Source organism: Ambystoma mexicanum, chromosome 8 (assembly GCF_040938575.1).
Source record: "Ambystoma mexicanum isolate Mex_15411 chromosome 8, UKY_AmexF1_1, whole genome shotgun sequence".
NCBI classification, from domain to species: Eukaryota; Metazoa; Chordata; class Amphibia; order Caudata; family Ambystomatidae; genus Ambystoma; species Ambystoma mexicanum.
In genome coordinates, this window is record NC_090929.1 from 1,420,283,021 (window position 1) to 1,420,300,013 (window position 16,993).

The window sequence follows — 16,993 nt, forward strand, 5'->3', positions numbered from 1 at the left end:
CGTTGCTCTGCAGATCTGTGCAGCAGCATCAACAGAAGGTACATTGAAACAAAGTTGCCCAACAGGCTAATAAGAGTCTGCGAGCCTGCGTCACATGCATATGCACATGCTCAGAGGAAACACGGCTCAGGGGCCGGGACTGTGGCTCAATAAAAGCCACAATCCCACTGGCCATAGTGTGGGTGTGAGGAGCTGGCAAGAAAATCATAGTGATCTGGGAAAGAGGAGCATGTGTTGGAAGAACCCTTGAGGAAGAAGGCTCAGTGAAGGCAGAGACAATGCCAGTAAGGTGGTGGAAGAATTGTGGAGGAACAGGGCTGGGTGGAGGAGGGGAAGAGGAAGCAGCTGAGAATACCAAGAGGAAGGTTGGATGGAACAATAGAGTGTAGACTGAAAGGAGTTAGGAGAAGGGTGTTGAAAAGTGCACTACAGAAAAAGGGGCATGCGAAGGGTGGTGAATGGAGCACCAGAGATGTGACATCAAACACTGTGAGGGGGATAGTGGAAACAACAACAGACAGGAGGTGGCAAGTAGTTGTGAGGAGAAAACCGCAAAGAATCAGGAGTGGAAAGGGAAAGGACTCTCCAAGTCAAATGTTAGGTAGAATATCAGAGGGCTGGATAAAAATGGTGCAGCATAGATGGTGGCAGGAAGCCCACAAGTGAAGTTAACAGATGGAGGGCATCAAGAGAACCTTTGAAAGAGTGGCTAAGGATAGAGCCTAGGAAGTAGTAAAAGTAAAACAAGGGTCGGAGGGATATGAGAAAGTAGAGATGGCTTTTTCGCAATCAGAACAGTGTGAACCATCGAGGAGGTAGACAAGGACAGAGGTTTGGGGAACAGAATGAGGACCCCGGGGCAGAGATGTGGCACTCAAGATAAACAATCATAAACCAGGCTAACAATTCTCTGGAGGACATTTGAGGGATTGTTCAGACTGCAAATCACTTCCCCAATCTGTTTACAGCCTAGTGTTGAAGTTCACATGGGACTGGAGGTCCCTGGAAAGGACCTTGCATCATGTCCAAGAAGCGAAGCAGACTACCAGACCTCACCAAAGCAGAAGACAGGAAAAAAGGCTAACGAGGGCTTAAAGAAATCCCGACTATATTTGACTGCAGTATCCTCTCCAGGAAGGTTTGCAACACAAGGAGCTAAATGCTCAAGGTGAAGTTATCCTTGCAGTGTTGTTGAACAAGGCTGACCTCAAAGAGAGGTTATCCTGAAGTTGTTTTTGAATTTTACAACAATGCGTAGCTCAAGGACAGGTAATCCTGAGGGGACAAGTGAGCATTACTAACCTGAGTTCCAGGTGATATTAACCTCAGATATCTTGGAAACCTGATTAAGTTGAATTATAGTAGAAGTCATCCTGCTATTGTTTTGGAAGATTGCTCTGAGTTTTTTTCCGTTACCAATGTAACCCACCCGTGTGCATATCCCAATTAACCCTATTTGAAATATATATTTATGTCTGCTGGTTGTTTGTACTGCTCAGCTTTGATACAGGGTCTAGTTACTAAACAAGCAATTTGGGGATATTCTGTTTATATGTAGCTGCTGAAATGTTAAATGGACATGATATGATGCAGCTTCTCCAGTGTTACAGGTGCCACATTTGGAACATATATTACAAGACATCAAGTGTATTCTTGCATGCTATTTGGTCCCCTTAATTAAATGGTTACTGAAAAAGATGCCTTTGTACTTACTGGCCCACCTCTTCCGGTTAGAATGTTTAGCTGGTGATGCCTCACAGGAACCACTTTCACTCACCAGCATTACTGAAGAGACCTGAAGCACTTGGGATCCATTTTTGTTTTCTTCGGTACTGTTTCCATTAGCACTACATGGGAAAGAACGAGACAAGGGATGATTACTTGTATTCAGCATACTAATCAGGTATTGTTCTATCGTTCTTCAAACTTTAGAAATGCAAACTCAGTACATTCAGTGCTCCTCAATTCTCTTTCTTTCCTCTATACATTAATTACAATGTATTTTTCTCCCACACATGCATTGAATAATAGAATGAGGAGCCCACTTAGACCAGACCCAGGGCAGAGAGTAAGTTATCCCTAAGACTGATCACATTGGTATACTATGGAAGCCAAACATACCAATTATATCATGCATTTCCTCCCACGCCTCGTCCTACAAATTAAACGGATGTCCCATTTACAAAGGATTGTAAGACATTTATAAACTAGAATAAACAAGAGTAAAACATTGATGTCCATAATATATCTGTATTGTCTGCTACTTTGCCAGTGGATTTTAAAGTATGTTAACAGGTGATATGTAACAGGTAACATGGATCACAGTTTGGTTTCGTTCCAACGCAGAGAACCATTCATTGCAAGATGGAAGTTGGTTTTTCGTGGCTGAAATGTGGTCCCTTCACTCTTTTGTTCATCTACTGAGATGATGGTGATGTCTGAGATCTTGTTGTTTTGAATGTGAAATTTAATTAGCAAAAGTGTTGAAGCTCCACTATTGAGAATGAACAAGGTTCCAATAACCTGTTCTCTCGGTCGGTTCCCATGAAGGGGTCAAGAAGGTCCAGACTGGATATTTCTCCTTTGTAAAAGGTACAGTGAGCTAAAACGTGCTGTGCACCTCCCCGAGGGGGAACCATCCCATGGAGGAGGTTATATGGCTTTGTTCATGCTCCTTTGAAGGGCTCCCACATTTGAGTATATTTTGTATAGATGTAAACGGCATCCCAAGGTAGAACGTGGACCTTCCGAGTACCACTACCAGTGAATTCTAGTGGAAGAGTATGACATGTTCCAGGCAGGTTTCTTGATAATTAATCACTTAGTGAGGTCCCCACAAAGTTGCATTCTGGCAAGTTGAGGAATGAAGATGCATAATTAGGGGCAAAGGGTTGGAACTTGTGTGTTAAAAACAAGATGCCTCTGTTTGTGATGTGTTCACTGTGAGCATACATGTCACTGAAGTTATCTCTCAGCACCAAACTCTAAACTGAGGAAACACAACTGTATGTTAGCTGCACTCCCACCTATCAATACATTTTTACTTCTGGATGAGAAACTCATGTATATTGGTGTACATGTATTAAACATGTACACATTTTGGAGAATTACACAAGTACAACAAGGCACTTTTTCAGAGCTATTCGAACGGTAATGTGCAACATTCTCCCTTTGTACTGTTCGCACTGTTGGCTGTTTAGAAGGCCACATTCACTCTACCCTACATGGGTTTCCCTTGTCAGCTAGTTCTTCAGTTGTTATGTTTGAGGCATGCCCCTAGGTTTTCAAAGGTACGACTAGGTTGACCTTTTATGGTTTTTCCTGAGGCTTGAAATATGGAATTCGAGTGGGTTCAGCCTTGCACCCGTATAAGGACGGCAAGTGGAAATTCGGAACTGTCATTGGCTAGCATTTGAAGAGAATTTGGTTTGACACCCAGGAGCTCTGGCTAGTAAAGGAAGGACATTTACGTAGCTGGGGCTGTTTAGAATTAGCAACAGTAAATGTTAGAGAAGATTAAATGTGCTTAATCTTGAAATTCAAACCTTTCACAATAACAAGTCAATGGGCCTCATTCCGAGGCTGGCGCTATCCATGGAGTAAATAGCACCATGGTAAGCAACCATGGAGCTATTTACTCCATGGAAATCCGGCATGGTGAATGGAGTAATTACCGGTCCATTCCAAGGTTGGAGGGACCGGTAATTCCCCATTCACCATACCGGTTCCCCATCCCCATTCCTGCCCCCATAGGTCTCAATGGGAATGGGGAAGGAGTAAATTACGGCACCGTAAATTACGGTGCCGTAATTTACTCCAAGGTCCCTTTGCGGGTTGGATTTTTAACGCCTGCTAAAAGCAGGCGTTAAATGCCAACCCGCAAAAGGGAACTCGGAATATGGTGCTAAATGTTAACGGTCACCGTTGCGATTAACGGTGACCGTTAACCCTTACCGCCAGCCTCGGAATGAGGCCCAATTTCATTCATAAAGCACATTTTCAAAGACAAATTGCATAACACAAGACATATCAAAGTTATAAACAATCAATACACAAAACATGTCATCATAAGAACAATAGCTATTTGTAGAAAACTTCATAAAGTTAATTCTAGTACTTTAGCCTATCCGACCCAGATTCCCTACCGACCTTACTTACATTTTTTAGGGACTATTTACAATACAAATCTTATAAGAGTGAGAGTTAAGGATATTTGCAGGCCCACAAGTAAATTCTGCCAAAATTCTATCAGAGAGAATAATCGCAGCCCCTTTGTAAATTTACCAAATAACAAATTTCTGCTGATAGATAGTGCACTGCATTCAACTATCAAATGTCCCAGTGTTTCAACCTGACCAGGAGCATTACGGAACCTGCATACCCTATAGCTTTGGTTTATTTTTGCTCTTTCACCCAACATTTCATTAGGTAAAAAAAATGTAATCAAGCTCTGAGAAATAACTCTCTCCAATAGAAGTTGGGGAAGTTTCTCAGGTATTCAGTCACAGTGTTAAGTGGTTTCTTTTGTAAGATGACGTAAGAAAATTGTTAATAATTTTTACTGTCATCAATTTTCCTCATCCAATCCATGGCCCAGAGTTTAACTTTTAGCTCATGAGGAGCAAGTAACAGTGTCTGAACGGTAGCATCTACTGATCCAGGAATAAAGCGGCAGTGTGTAATCTAGGAATTAAAAACTGCATCACAAGTTATCATGCATAGTTTTCAAAGTGCCAAATAGAGAATTGGCACGTGCAATTGCACTTTTGGTCTAAAAAGGGACAATAATATCCAATTTACAGTGGCTTGTATGGAAACGAGGCCAGGTTCATAGCGTATAATTGGTGTCCGTACTCCCTTAGGTATCATCAAAACGTTTTTCCAAAATAGACCTTCAACGGTAGGCCAGCAAATGGTTTGGTGGCTCAGTAAAATGTCCACACAATATGTTAAAATCGGGACAACCTATGAGTTATCTAGATTTTGAATAGGAAAAAAACGAAAAGCGACCAAATCTCCAGTTGATCCTTTTTGCTTGGCTTTTTGTCTAAGTATATTATTCAGCTTCAATTTATTGCCTGTCCCATCCAATTAGAAGCCTAAAAAACAAAGAAGGGCACAACCTCCATGCCAGACTGAACAAGGCTCCACTCGAACCCCATACCAATTCTTTTTTTTGAGGATCTCATGATAACTTCTCTGGTCTTAGTAGAGTTGAGAATCAAATAGTTGTTTTTAACATATGATTTAAGTTGCCGCTGAAGTCCGATCATGAGATCTTCAGCATAGGCCAACCATTGCACAAGACCTGCTCCATCTTCAGGGGAAAGGGTCTAGTAGGAACTGAAGCATCTCCAATATCCGAAATATATATGTTTAAGGCCGCACGCGGTAGGAATTGGAGAAGGTAAGAATCCATCTCCATTCTGACTAACATTCATGGATGCGCCCAAATTTAAGTCACTTAAAAAATCCATTAGGTAAGGAGGACAGCCCCATTTGAGAAGTTTAGAACATAATGATGAACGATTGACACAGTCAAACGCCATAGCACAACCCACATAAGCAATATAAAATGGCTGGCCTATAGTAATTGCACATTTTTTTGTTGTTTTAAAGGTGCAAAATAAAACTATTCTGTGAAGTGCCTACACCTTGCATAACTCCTCATTGAAACTTGTCGAAAGTCCCTGCCTCTGTAGTCCACTGGTTCAACTGTTTTATGACCAGTGAGGCAGAAACATTGCTAGGGATGTCCAGTAATTTATATTTCTCAGGGTAACAATGAGAGCATTGACAAGAAGCTCAGTGTTTAAGCAATTATTGGTGACTGGGCTGTCCCAATGTAGGGTGCCTCAGGAAAGTACAAAATAACAGTGGCGGAAACAAGAAAGTAAAGTAGTAAATATGCAATGGAGCAGGAGCAGCAACAACGGTTAAATTATGCAATTGGAACTTAAAAGTACAAAATGAATATTATGTTTTAGTACCCGGCGAGGGTCAACCAGAATGTAACAAGCATTCTGATTGGCCCTTGCAGAGAATCCCTCAAAGCTTTTGCTTCATTCACGTCCCCGGCAGGGAGGTAAAGGGGGGCGTGGCAGCCCCTCAGCCATTTAGGAGGCTCAGAACAGGGTAATCCCCGCTCTGAGCCTCCGCAGGGCTCGATGCTGCCATCCACCCCTGCTGGGTATTCAGGTGAGTGTTTTCGGCACCCCCGCCCACCACACTCCCAACAAACCCCTCCCCACTCTCCCAACTCCACTTACCTTGTTTTGTCGAGAGGGAACACGCTGTGGACTCTGTCTGCAGTGTGTCCGCTCCTGATGGCCACCATCGAAAGGGAAAACAGACTCTGTTTCCCTGGTGGCCATTTTCTTTTTGTTCTGTTCCACTGCAGAGTTTCGGAACAGAAAAAGAGTGCTATTAGAACGCCGGTCTTGCGGGCTGGGGTACTAATAGCAATATGCCCCTTGTTGCTGGGCCATTACTGAGTCAGGTAATGCCCCCGGGGCCTTCGTTAATTACCTGACTTGGTAATGGTCCCATGGCTCGGGCATATTGCTTAATTATTTACATATAGCACAGGATTGAATAGGCCGTATGTACTTATCTGTGCAGGAGAGGATGGGGCTCAGAGTGGGAGAGGAATACCAGCTGACAACCTGAGTGCACCTTTGATCCTTGAGGGTAATTTTGAAGGTGAATAAGGGGGAATAGACTTGGTGTCAGGAGGTAAAGCATTCCAGGGGTACTGAGTTAGTATATTGAGGGAATCATATTGGGAAGTAGTACAAGGTGACTTACGCAGAGCGAGGTTGATTGAGTTTGCAGAATGAAAGCGGTGAGTAAAGAGAGAGGAAATTAGCTGCATATGCAGGGGTCTGCAGACATATTTAAAGATTAGATGGAGAAATGTAAATAAGGAGCAATTGTGCCTGATCAATCAAACCACACAGATGGGATGCACAGATGTAGCTGAGGATCACAGGAGGTTAAAGTGGGTGAGGAGTGCACATTTGACAGTCTTGCCAACCAGTGTCAAGGCTTAAAGGGAGAGTCCCATAAGGATGCTGGAGCAGTAATCCAGCCTGCTGAGTACAAGAGTGGAAATTGGGGCTTGATTGAATGGAAATTGCATTACAGATTGTGTGGTTGTTGAGGGTTTGATCCTGACAACTGTAGAAGTAGAAGCAATGACTTTCTGTGGGGGATGAAATGAAGATGTTAGAGGGAAAAGAAAGCAGGGGAGGAGAGGTACGGTTATGTAGGCTCAGAGGTAGATTACCTCCAATTCGAAAGAAATGAGCTTCAGACAGTAAATCACCACCCAGTGTTAATTGGTGGTCAGGCAGATAGAGATGTTAGAGGAAACATCTGGGGTGAAAGAGGAAAAGGAGAAACATATTTAGTTGTCACCAGTGAATAGGTTATATGGGAACCCACAGAAGAAGATGAAGTGGTGATATAGTTTAACGGCATTCACTTATATTTCAAAGCAATGAGGAGGAGAGAGATGGGAAGATATCGAGCATGAGTTTTGAGGACGGTCATCATTTTTCCAAGAGGGATAGGATGGTGGCAATCTTATAGTAGGATGGGAAGAGACCAGAGGGCAGGGATATGTTGAATATGTGAGAGAGGTATGAGTAGGCAAGGGTTGCCAGTTCCTTGATGATCTGGGAGAAGACATAATCTGCTTTACAGGGAAGGTTAGTGGGGCATAGAACTGGAAGGTGCCTTGCAGGTCCAAGATCATATTAAAGCGTGTGTAGAGAAACCTTATAGGTGGCATAGGGAGTCTGGGAGCAGATGTGGCACCATTGATGAAGGTGAAGGCGCTTGTTGGTCCTCAGTTGCTAGATGACAAGAGAAAGTGTGGTTTGCAGATGAGGCTAATATGATTTGAAGGTGTGGGCCAGCTTGCAGTTTTCAAAGGGAGTAGCAAGTGCTCGATTAAACTCTTGGAAGTGTTTTGGTAGCGTGGCAAGGCACATGGAGGCATCTGGCTTGTTCAAGTTAGAAAGGCAGTATGTTTAGTGATCGACGGAGGAGGGAGGAATAAGCTGGAGGTGAAAAGCAGAACGGCATGATAAAAGAGGGAGGGTCTGTAGATGAGAGTGAAGAGTGAATGAGAGAAATACAAGATACACAGAGTTACTAGGAATGTGGGGATCAGAGAGTGGTCAGAAAAAGAGGATATAAGCAGGAAACAGTGGACCTTCAGCATATTTGTTAAACTCACTGCTGTGTATGGTTGTAACTTCCATTGTCAGGGATTCAAGGAGGAGGTCAAAGTCATTGAAAAAGAGATTGAGGATGCAGGAGCTAGGCAAGATAACATTGTTCAGAGGAGATGGAAGAAGCAATGGAGGAGCAATGTATTCAAAAGAGGAGGGTATAAAGACAGTGAGTGGTGTGATAAATCCTGCAGAGTCATCACCCACCACACCCCAGCCTAAAATCACCTCCCATGTGGCCAGGGGAAGGCAGCTGCTGCCTGATCCTAATCCTGGGATTGGTATCAGAGAAAAGGATTACATGGGAGGAGACGGCTATCAAGGGGAAGTGGTGACTCCACTACGAGGGACGCGGTATTCATCTTCTTCTGAGGATGAAAGTGAAATCATTCCCAGATACTTAATGTATCATTTCCTCCAATATCAATGTCCAAAGTACTTGTTATAAAAGGTCATTCAAACAGAACAAAATTGGTGCCTCAAAGGTTCAGTAATTAAAGGTGAAAACTTTGAATTCTCATAGTACTCCCTTAATGAGAAATCAGAACTCTAATATGGAATTACGAAGTCTTTCCAACACCTCCCCTTTCTCTAATGACTTTCACTTCATAGAACGCTCTGACTTAATAAAAAATAACACAGCGCAACCTTATAGTATACATTCTTCTATGGCCTTCAGTTCCCATAATGCTAAAAGTATTGCAACAAGGAAAAGGAGTTCAGAGGTAATAGAAACTCAGAATGGTGAATATTGAAATCTGCGCACAGCTGTGGAATGAAGGGAAAGAAGGTGAAGCAGAGGAAGAAGGTCAAGGAACATGAAATGTCCATGCAGGAGGCATAGCTAAGGAAGCTGAAGCCATCCGCGGTGCAGGGGCAGCCAAGGGAGGAAGACCACCAGCAGAAGTAACCGCAAAGGGAGAAATTGAGAAAAACTACAGATTATGCGTACTGGGAAGTGGCATACTAAGAAGAAGCCCATGTGAGGAGGAGACGTGCTTCCAGAGCAGCATGTGGAAGACCAGTGAAGCTGTGGAAGAGACATCATTGCTCCCAAAGACCAATGTGCAACTTCACTGAGGCTTGCAGAAGCAGGAGAGAAACCAGACCGAATGTTGCAGGACTGCCGCTAAGCTTGACAGCAAGAGGGTGCTGCCACAGAGAACTGGTGATTTGGCAGAGTATGCATGTTAACCCCAGGGTGCTTCTTACATGAAAGCTGTCACAACGCAACAGTTTTGAATACCGAACATTTTGTATTTTTTTTATATGTGGTTCTGGTTGCACACACTCCACCTTACACAAAGTTATACAAATCAAAAGGGTATCATTCTACAAATACACATATAACATCCATATTTACATCAAGTGCAACTGCCAAGAGACTGTGAAACCATACTAAGGTGACAAGGGCACAACTCTTCCATTTTGGGATCTCAGTTGGAGGAAGCTTATAACCCAAACTGCTATTATTTTGTGCTCAGTTTAAGGAAAACGAACACAAGATGTCAAGAGTCAAGAGAATATAAGAAAAGGCAGTTATTGGTCAAATCACCTTCCAGGAGAGATTGGTGTGAAGAATGTTGGAAACAATATTTCCTCCCTGTTTGAAAGTAGTAGCAGACATTTTCCTCCCGGCAGGTTAGTATACCACGAAAGGGCTTATCGTGGTCAGTCCTGGCAGGCAAGTGGACCAGGAAAGAAGATAGTGTTTTGAAAACTGTGTGACAAAAGATGTGTGGAAATAACCTTTGTTGAGTTAAGAGAATCGATGTACTTTATCATTTGTTGGACAAGAAGTAGCATCACTAAGACAAGTTACTTTTTGCTATCCTGACAAAAGTATTTTATATTACGTCAAAGTATTGTGAAAGATTGAAGTGTTGTCTTGACAAGACGTTGTTTCCTTGAAGAAAGTGATGCATGATAACAGAACAATTGCATTGGTTTGAACTTCTGGTTTTGAAAGAAAGTCAATCATCCTTTCAAGAGGAATGTCATGGAAGACATTGCTTTGTTTTGAATGATCAAACAACTGTGATGAAAAGGACATTTGTTGTATCTTTAAGAAAGACACATTCGTTGAAAAAGACCTTTCTCTTACCTTGACCAGAACGTTGTGGAATTAGAACTGTAATCAAAGTATTCCTGAATTGATCCAGGGGAAGGGAATATTACCCTGGTCACAAGGAGTGTTTTCAAGAACATTTGAGTTTGAATTACAAAATATGTTTTTGTTGAACTAAAGTTGTCCTTGTATAATTTTATTGGTGTACTAGTGTGAAGGTCAGAGATATATTGGACCCGTGATACATTTTCTTTCGTTTTAGTTCTCTAGACAGTCAACTGTCTATTCGGTTAGATAAATGTAAGCATTTATCCAAACCCTTTTTTATTTTGAATAAATGGCTAACCTTGAGAAAACTTAACCTTTGTGTCCATCTCACATTTCTGACACCTCACAGTGGAGAGTGGGGATTACAATGTTTTGCTGATGAGAATTCCCTCTCTGAGGAAACCTGTCTTAGACAGGCAAGGGGAATAGGCAAAGGTGGAGTCATTGTGGACTAATAGCGGGGCTGGGTCATAGAGGGGCAAGCATATTTTAGAGCCATCCCTAAGATGTGGGTGAGATAGGTGTTAAAGAGATCAGCAATGAGGTAGATTTTGTTATAGATGGGTTGGACATTACACAGCCCTTTTCTGTGGCACTGAGGGTGATCAGGGAGGGGAGGAGTGATTGCAGGAGACAGGTAAGTGTGGTAGATAAAGTTTGAGGGGCAACGGGCACTTAGCAAATAAGCCTCATTAGAGAGAGGGGAGGCTAGAGGTAGGGTGAGATAGTAAGAGTGGGAGCATCACGGAATATCATGCACATTAGTGGCTGGAGCCCCCAACTAAAGGGTAGAGGTAGATGGACAAATAAGAAGTGTGGGAAAGATATGAGCATGAGCAAGGGATGGCTCTGCATTAAAGCGGTGGGAGGGATGGGTGCATGTAGGATCAGTTAGCAGTGGTTAGCAATATGATTTAAAATGATACCACCACACTGAAATGAATAATTTGAACAATAGCGAGAAACTGATTAAAATGTAAATAGACCCATAGTGACCAACCAATGAAAGAGTAATTCGGTTTGACACAACTAAGACATTCAAATTCATTTAGGCCATTATGGACCAATAGATTCAAATTCAATTGGGCAGGTGCAGATCAGCTGGTCAGGTATGCTCTACCTTTACAGCATCCCTCCTCTGTGCCTAGTCTGACCAGCTAAGGACTGGTAGCCACAAGAAAAAAAAGACAGGCATTTATAGTTTTCAGACCCCTGTCTGAAATGGGGTGTACTAAGCCGAATAGTTTCTATTCTGTTTTAAAGTTCCCCTCCTGCAACTGGGCTGGAAAAGTAAATGGTCAATTTCAGATCACCAGCCCTTCAAGGGGAGGCCAGTGCCTATCTGGAGTGCACGTAACCATCCTGGCACGTTGACTCATCGGCTGGGCCCCTCGCGACACATGATCCCTATACGCCTGCGAGGGCCTGCACATGCTTAATTCCTGCGGGGGGATATAATGCGCAATCCTCTCAGGTCTTACGAGTGAGAAATCAGTACTCACAAACCGGACATTAAATAGTGGTCAGTAGTATTTAAACAGGGTAATAGACCTGATTCACACATTTTTAAAAACACATCAACATGCTCAAACAGAAAACGTCCTCTTTTAATATACCGAAAACCAGAACCATGCTCCTAAGAATCGAAAAAACACATTTAGAAAGTCTGTTTCTAGAAGCATGGACAAGACCCCTCTCCCTGTGAGAATGGTCTTGCTTCTGGGCACGGCTGGTTTTAATTTACTCTAATGCCGTCGGGATCACCCGACGGCAGTACGCACGTCGGCAGGCAGCCGGCGTGCCTTATGGCAGTGCGCACGGCGGCAGGCAGCCGTCGTGCATGAAACAGGGGATCACCCTGCGGCGCCCGGTGTCACCGGGCGCGGGATCCAACTGATGGGGGGTCACCCCCTCGTCCCAAGCGGCCGCGGCTCCGAGGGCACTCGGGCCGCGCCGCATACACAAGTCCACGACCACGTGGCAGGCCCACACACGCAAGAATCACAGACACGAGTTGCCACTTCCTGGGACTCTGCTGCTCTGCCCTCGCAGCGCAAGCAGAGCCCCTTTTATTAACCGGGCACGCGAGCGTCATGACACAGTCATGACGCTCACGTTGCCCACAACAACTAGACCCCCACACCACACCTGTGAGAATGGTCTTGCTTCTGGGCACGGCTGGTTTTAATTTACTCTCCCTTTTAGTTTTTGATGCACAAGAACAATCAATGATAACTGGATGAGTCCTCTTTCGATGACTTTGTTAAGAGGTTTTGAGAAGCTCTCTGACGCTCCTTTCCATTTCAGCCAATCAGATGAACCAGCAGTGAAGTGCAAAATGAGCAGGATTACTCAATCAGGTGGGACAGCTGTAATAAGTGGATGCTTCTGCAGATCCTAAACTCACTTGACTCTGCTAGAGATATGGACATTATATCATGTCACATTCATGAAAACATTTTCTTGAATGTATAGTATATTTGTGAATAATGAATACACACCAACTTGATCTAAACATACTTGCACTCACAGTTAATTAAACAAGAGATTTTCTGTGAAATTATTCTTCTATTACTTTCAAAGGGACGGTTTCCTGCTTGCGTTCAGTAAGAAAACAGCTCCAGCCTCCAATAATTTCAAAGGGCATGTTATAGATGCTGGACGTCTATATGGGAGGGCAAAAGGGGCACTTGCCCCGGGCCCCCACCTTGGAGGGGGGCCCCACAAGGCTGCCTAATCTAAAGAAGTCAGTGGCCATTGTTTTAAAACCTAAATAGCACACATCAATGTATGTTATGGTGTGCTGTTGAGGCTCTGAACCTATTGCCTGTCTTTTTTTGACAAATACATTCTGCTCTGATCAATTGGTCTTGTAATGCTTCCTGTGTTCACGGTCCTGCACATAGGTTGTGTGTTCACTATGACACAGTATTCTCACCTTTCTATGGGGAATTATCTTGATTATGTGCAATAGCCAAAGTTGAAATGCATACTGATAAATGTGAGTGCCGTGCTGGTTCAGAAGATAGCTCAGTGTGTTAAGCACTAATTGATGAGATATGTGTTCTTATGTAATATTGTAATACTACATTCCAGCAAGGCCATCTCAGCCTTTCCTATGTTTGAAGTTGAAAAATATGCATGTATGTGTACTTTGTTTTGTAGCAGAACAGGTGCTAATATCAGCAGTGTACCAGTATTAAATCGTGTTTGCTATAAAAAACAAATATAGCATCAGTATGGTGAAAGGTCTAGAAATTCGTTTCTTCAGATAGAGGCTTGTAAAACCTAGGCAGCTACCACCAATGAAAACTATAAAGTGTTAGTCTGAGGGATGATTAGGTATGCAAATTCAATACTGTAGAACCAAAGCGTTCAGGCTTCTATCCTAGCTTTGCCAGCAGACGATACAGTGATCCTGGACAAATCATTTTATGTCACTGACATTACTGTCTTCCTTGAAAAGGTCTGCTTCTCACATGCTGGGTGTATTGTTCAGCCCATTCATTACCTGATCTGACTTTTTATGTAGGCCATTTCAGTGGAAGGGGTCCTAGACAGAAGACAGCGGATCAGATATTGCAGGCCTCTGGCAAGCATATTTTAAGGTCTGCTTATTTGGCACAATAAATGGTTTGTTCCGTTCCTCTGGCACCAACTCCCTGCGTGTTAAGCGCTTTGCTAAACAGAGAGCTGGTAGTCGATCAATACCCTTGGGAGGCTCCCTCCTGTGGAATAGCCTCCCTCTCCCTGTGTGTATTGAGTAGGACCTCCTTAAGTTCCAAAAAATCCTCAACACCTTTCTCTTGACCTCTTCCTTCTCCTCTCTTCCCTGATAATCTTACAGCAGCGTGACTGATGTGCAGGGCCCTTATGTGTCCTTAGGGCCTTGACCCCCCACATCTCTCATTCCAGCAGCTGTCTTTCTGCTGCACTTACTTGGGCTCACCCTACCTATAGGTGGTTGCACTTACTTTCTTCTCCTCTTAGCACTTACCCTGAGCACTTCTCCATGATCATCAAAGCACCTTTCCCTCACTCCTACCCCATCTGCACTTGCAGGTTCTGAACACTCACAAGGCATAGTAGGTTTGTCTCCCCTTCCCTTAATTATCATTATTGTTTGCACTATTGACTTCATTATTTCTCCTTGCTGTAATAAATTGTCATCCTTCCCCTGTGCCCACCCTGTTTGCCCTGTGGGTGCTTCAAAACGGTTTTGCTAATTGTATAAGCACCAAACAAGTGACCAATAAACAAATAAATAATGTGAAAGGTTTTTGTGCATGTTTATAAAGAACAGTTCCAAAAGCCTGTGTTTTGGGCCAATTGAAAGCTTTAAAATACAAAGCAGAAACCCAGATGTAATCTCTCAGGTTCATATCCATTAGTATGTTGGTACTTATATACTTCCCTTGATGATGGAGATAATTAAGCTAGAATATTTCCCATTTTGCATAATACACTTCTATAACATTTTGTTTTTAAAATGGTCATGTTAGGTTATGTGATTTGTCCACTTTCCAAGTGAGATCTATAAAATGGGATTATTTTACTTCATGGTACATACTAGAGAAGCAAGTGGTAAAGTGCAGGAATTGCAGAGTGGGTGCAAATCCCAGCTTCTCCTTTTAACTAATGTGTAATCCTGACCATTTTATTCAATCTTGCATTGCCTAATCTGTCAATATAGCCAGTCCATAAATCATTAACAATTGTCACCCTTCGGAGTGATTTTGTTCCCAGGGTATGATCGTCAAAACAGCTTCACTCATGGTTTCACTGGCTATAGTGTTGCTTTTTCTATAATAACAGGGATCACTGATATATTGCACACCATAGCCACTTGCACTGTCCTAGTAGCTTCTAACCTTCAGCCGCTATCTATGCTATGGTAGGTGTACCTTTCCCCTTGCTTCCCATTCGTCTCCTGTATCCACACTAGAGTACTTTTGCATTCTGTGAGGGGGCTAATCTGAGTCGTCTGTCTATTCTGGATTATGTGCACCTTTTAAATACGATCTGTGTCTTGAATTTATACTATGACTGGTGTAACTTTCTCGTGACTGCTAATTATGAAAAATGTATCTATGCTAGAGTGCAAGTAGCCATGTCGTGGACTGCTGATGTTGGCCTTAAAATGCTACTTATTAATCATTCTTATTACAGCAAGAATGAAGAGGGTAAGAGGACTGAAAGTGTTGGCTTTTATAATCATTGCGAGGCAACATGTCAAGCTATGTATTCTGATTGCGATGGGAGTGGGGGGTACTGACCAGATATTCCGGACCCCTTAATTTCTTTGGTTGGATGGAGGGGGGCCACAAAGGTGTCTGTGCCCAGGGCCTCAAAAGTGCTTAAAATGGCCCTGGTGACACTAAGAGTGTATGCCTGCATTTAAGCCTCGCGCATTCACAGCTGGAGAGTGGAAAGTGATGAGGGCGAGGGAAGCAGTAAACAAGGTAGATGGATTACAGCAGCAGGGTTGGCTAACAGTGCATTCTCTGAAGTTGGAAATGTAAAGGCGCACGCGCAGGTCACTTGTTTTGTTCCTCCCCTCCCTTTCTGCACCCTTCTCCCTCACCTTTTGTTTTTCTCAGACTCTATCAGAAATGTCGTCAGCCCTAGTATGATAGGTTATTTATAACACGCTTAATACCCAGAGGTTTCTAAGCGTGGACGTACAGCTGGAATTGTGACGTTGTCATCCAAACACACCAGTGTAGTTCCTGCCATTTTCCTTTCCTGCTCGACATGAAGATTGTCCTCGGCCTCACAAGGGATTTGTGTAAATGTGTTTAAACTCTCCTTCCAAGCATTGCTTTTGAGGGACACTTCTCAGTTGTAGGACGTGGGACGTGGCGAGATAATCTCTCAGGAGGAGACAGAGGACTTATTGCAAGGGCTTTTAACGTTATGTGAGAAATACCAATTGAAATGTTTACAGTTTCCCAGAGAAAGGGATTCCACTCTGTTTGCTTGAGGCCACAGTGGTGTCACACAGTGATGTTGAAACCCCAAGTATTCTGGCTATAGTTTGAAGTCCTTACCATGGAAAGGCAGACTGTTGTTAGATTTAAGAACCTTTGCCACACCATATGCAGCAACGATTGTGTACAGAGATAGTACGATTGAAGTTGCAGCTGTAATCGATATGCATTGCATTCTTGGGTATCTAGAAAATTAATTATGCACAGAAATCACATATGCTTCTGTGTCTCCAAGATCAGCACAGTTAACTGCTGCCTCTTCCCACACAGCTGAAGGAAGCAGAGATATTTGCAAAGGTTCAGCACATGTATGCCCGACCTATCTGCCAGTTTTTGAAGTGTCTGACAGAATATCCATTTGCTGAAGTAATCTTCTCGTGTGAACCATGCCACTGTTTCATTTGTGAGCTAAAGCCCCGACCTTGTGGTAATGGGATGATGGGGTCACAGTCAATTGACCTTCCATAAAACGCATGAGGCTGACATAGATTACGTTTATCAGGATACATCTTCTAACATGTCCTGGTCGATACCTTTGTTGAATTTAGCTGGTCTGATGAGAAATGGGCTTGAAGTAGTTGTGGGTCAGAATTGGACTCTTCACCAATGTTTTGTAAGATGAGTGATTTGGGCAGAGTATTTTGCAT

At 43.1% G+C, this 16,993-nt stretch overlaps 1 protein-coding gene across 2 annotated transcripts in view; it reads right to left on the reverse strand.

The window, feature by feature from the left end:
• Positions 1 to 16,993, reverse strand: part of LOC138473064 (zinc finger matrin-type protein 4-like) — a 1,763,309-nt gene that overhangs the window by 23,834 nt on the left and 1,722,482 nt on the right. Inside the window, exon 7 of one of the 2 annotated variants that reach the window (XM_069611557.1) lies at positions 1,778 to 1,847. In XM_069611557.1, the coding sequence (XP_069467658.1) occupies positions 1,778 to 1,847 (70 nt within the window). Of the gene's footprint in view, positions 1 to 1,713; positions 1,848 to 16,993 lie in introns of both variants that reach the window. The other variant, XM_069611558.1, reaches the window with a different exon arrangement.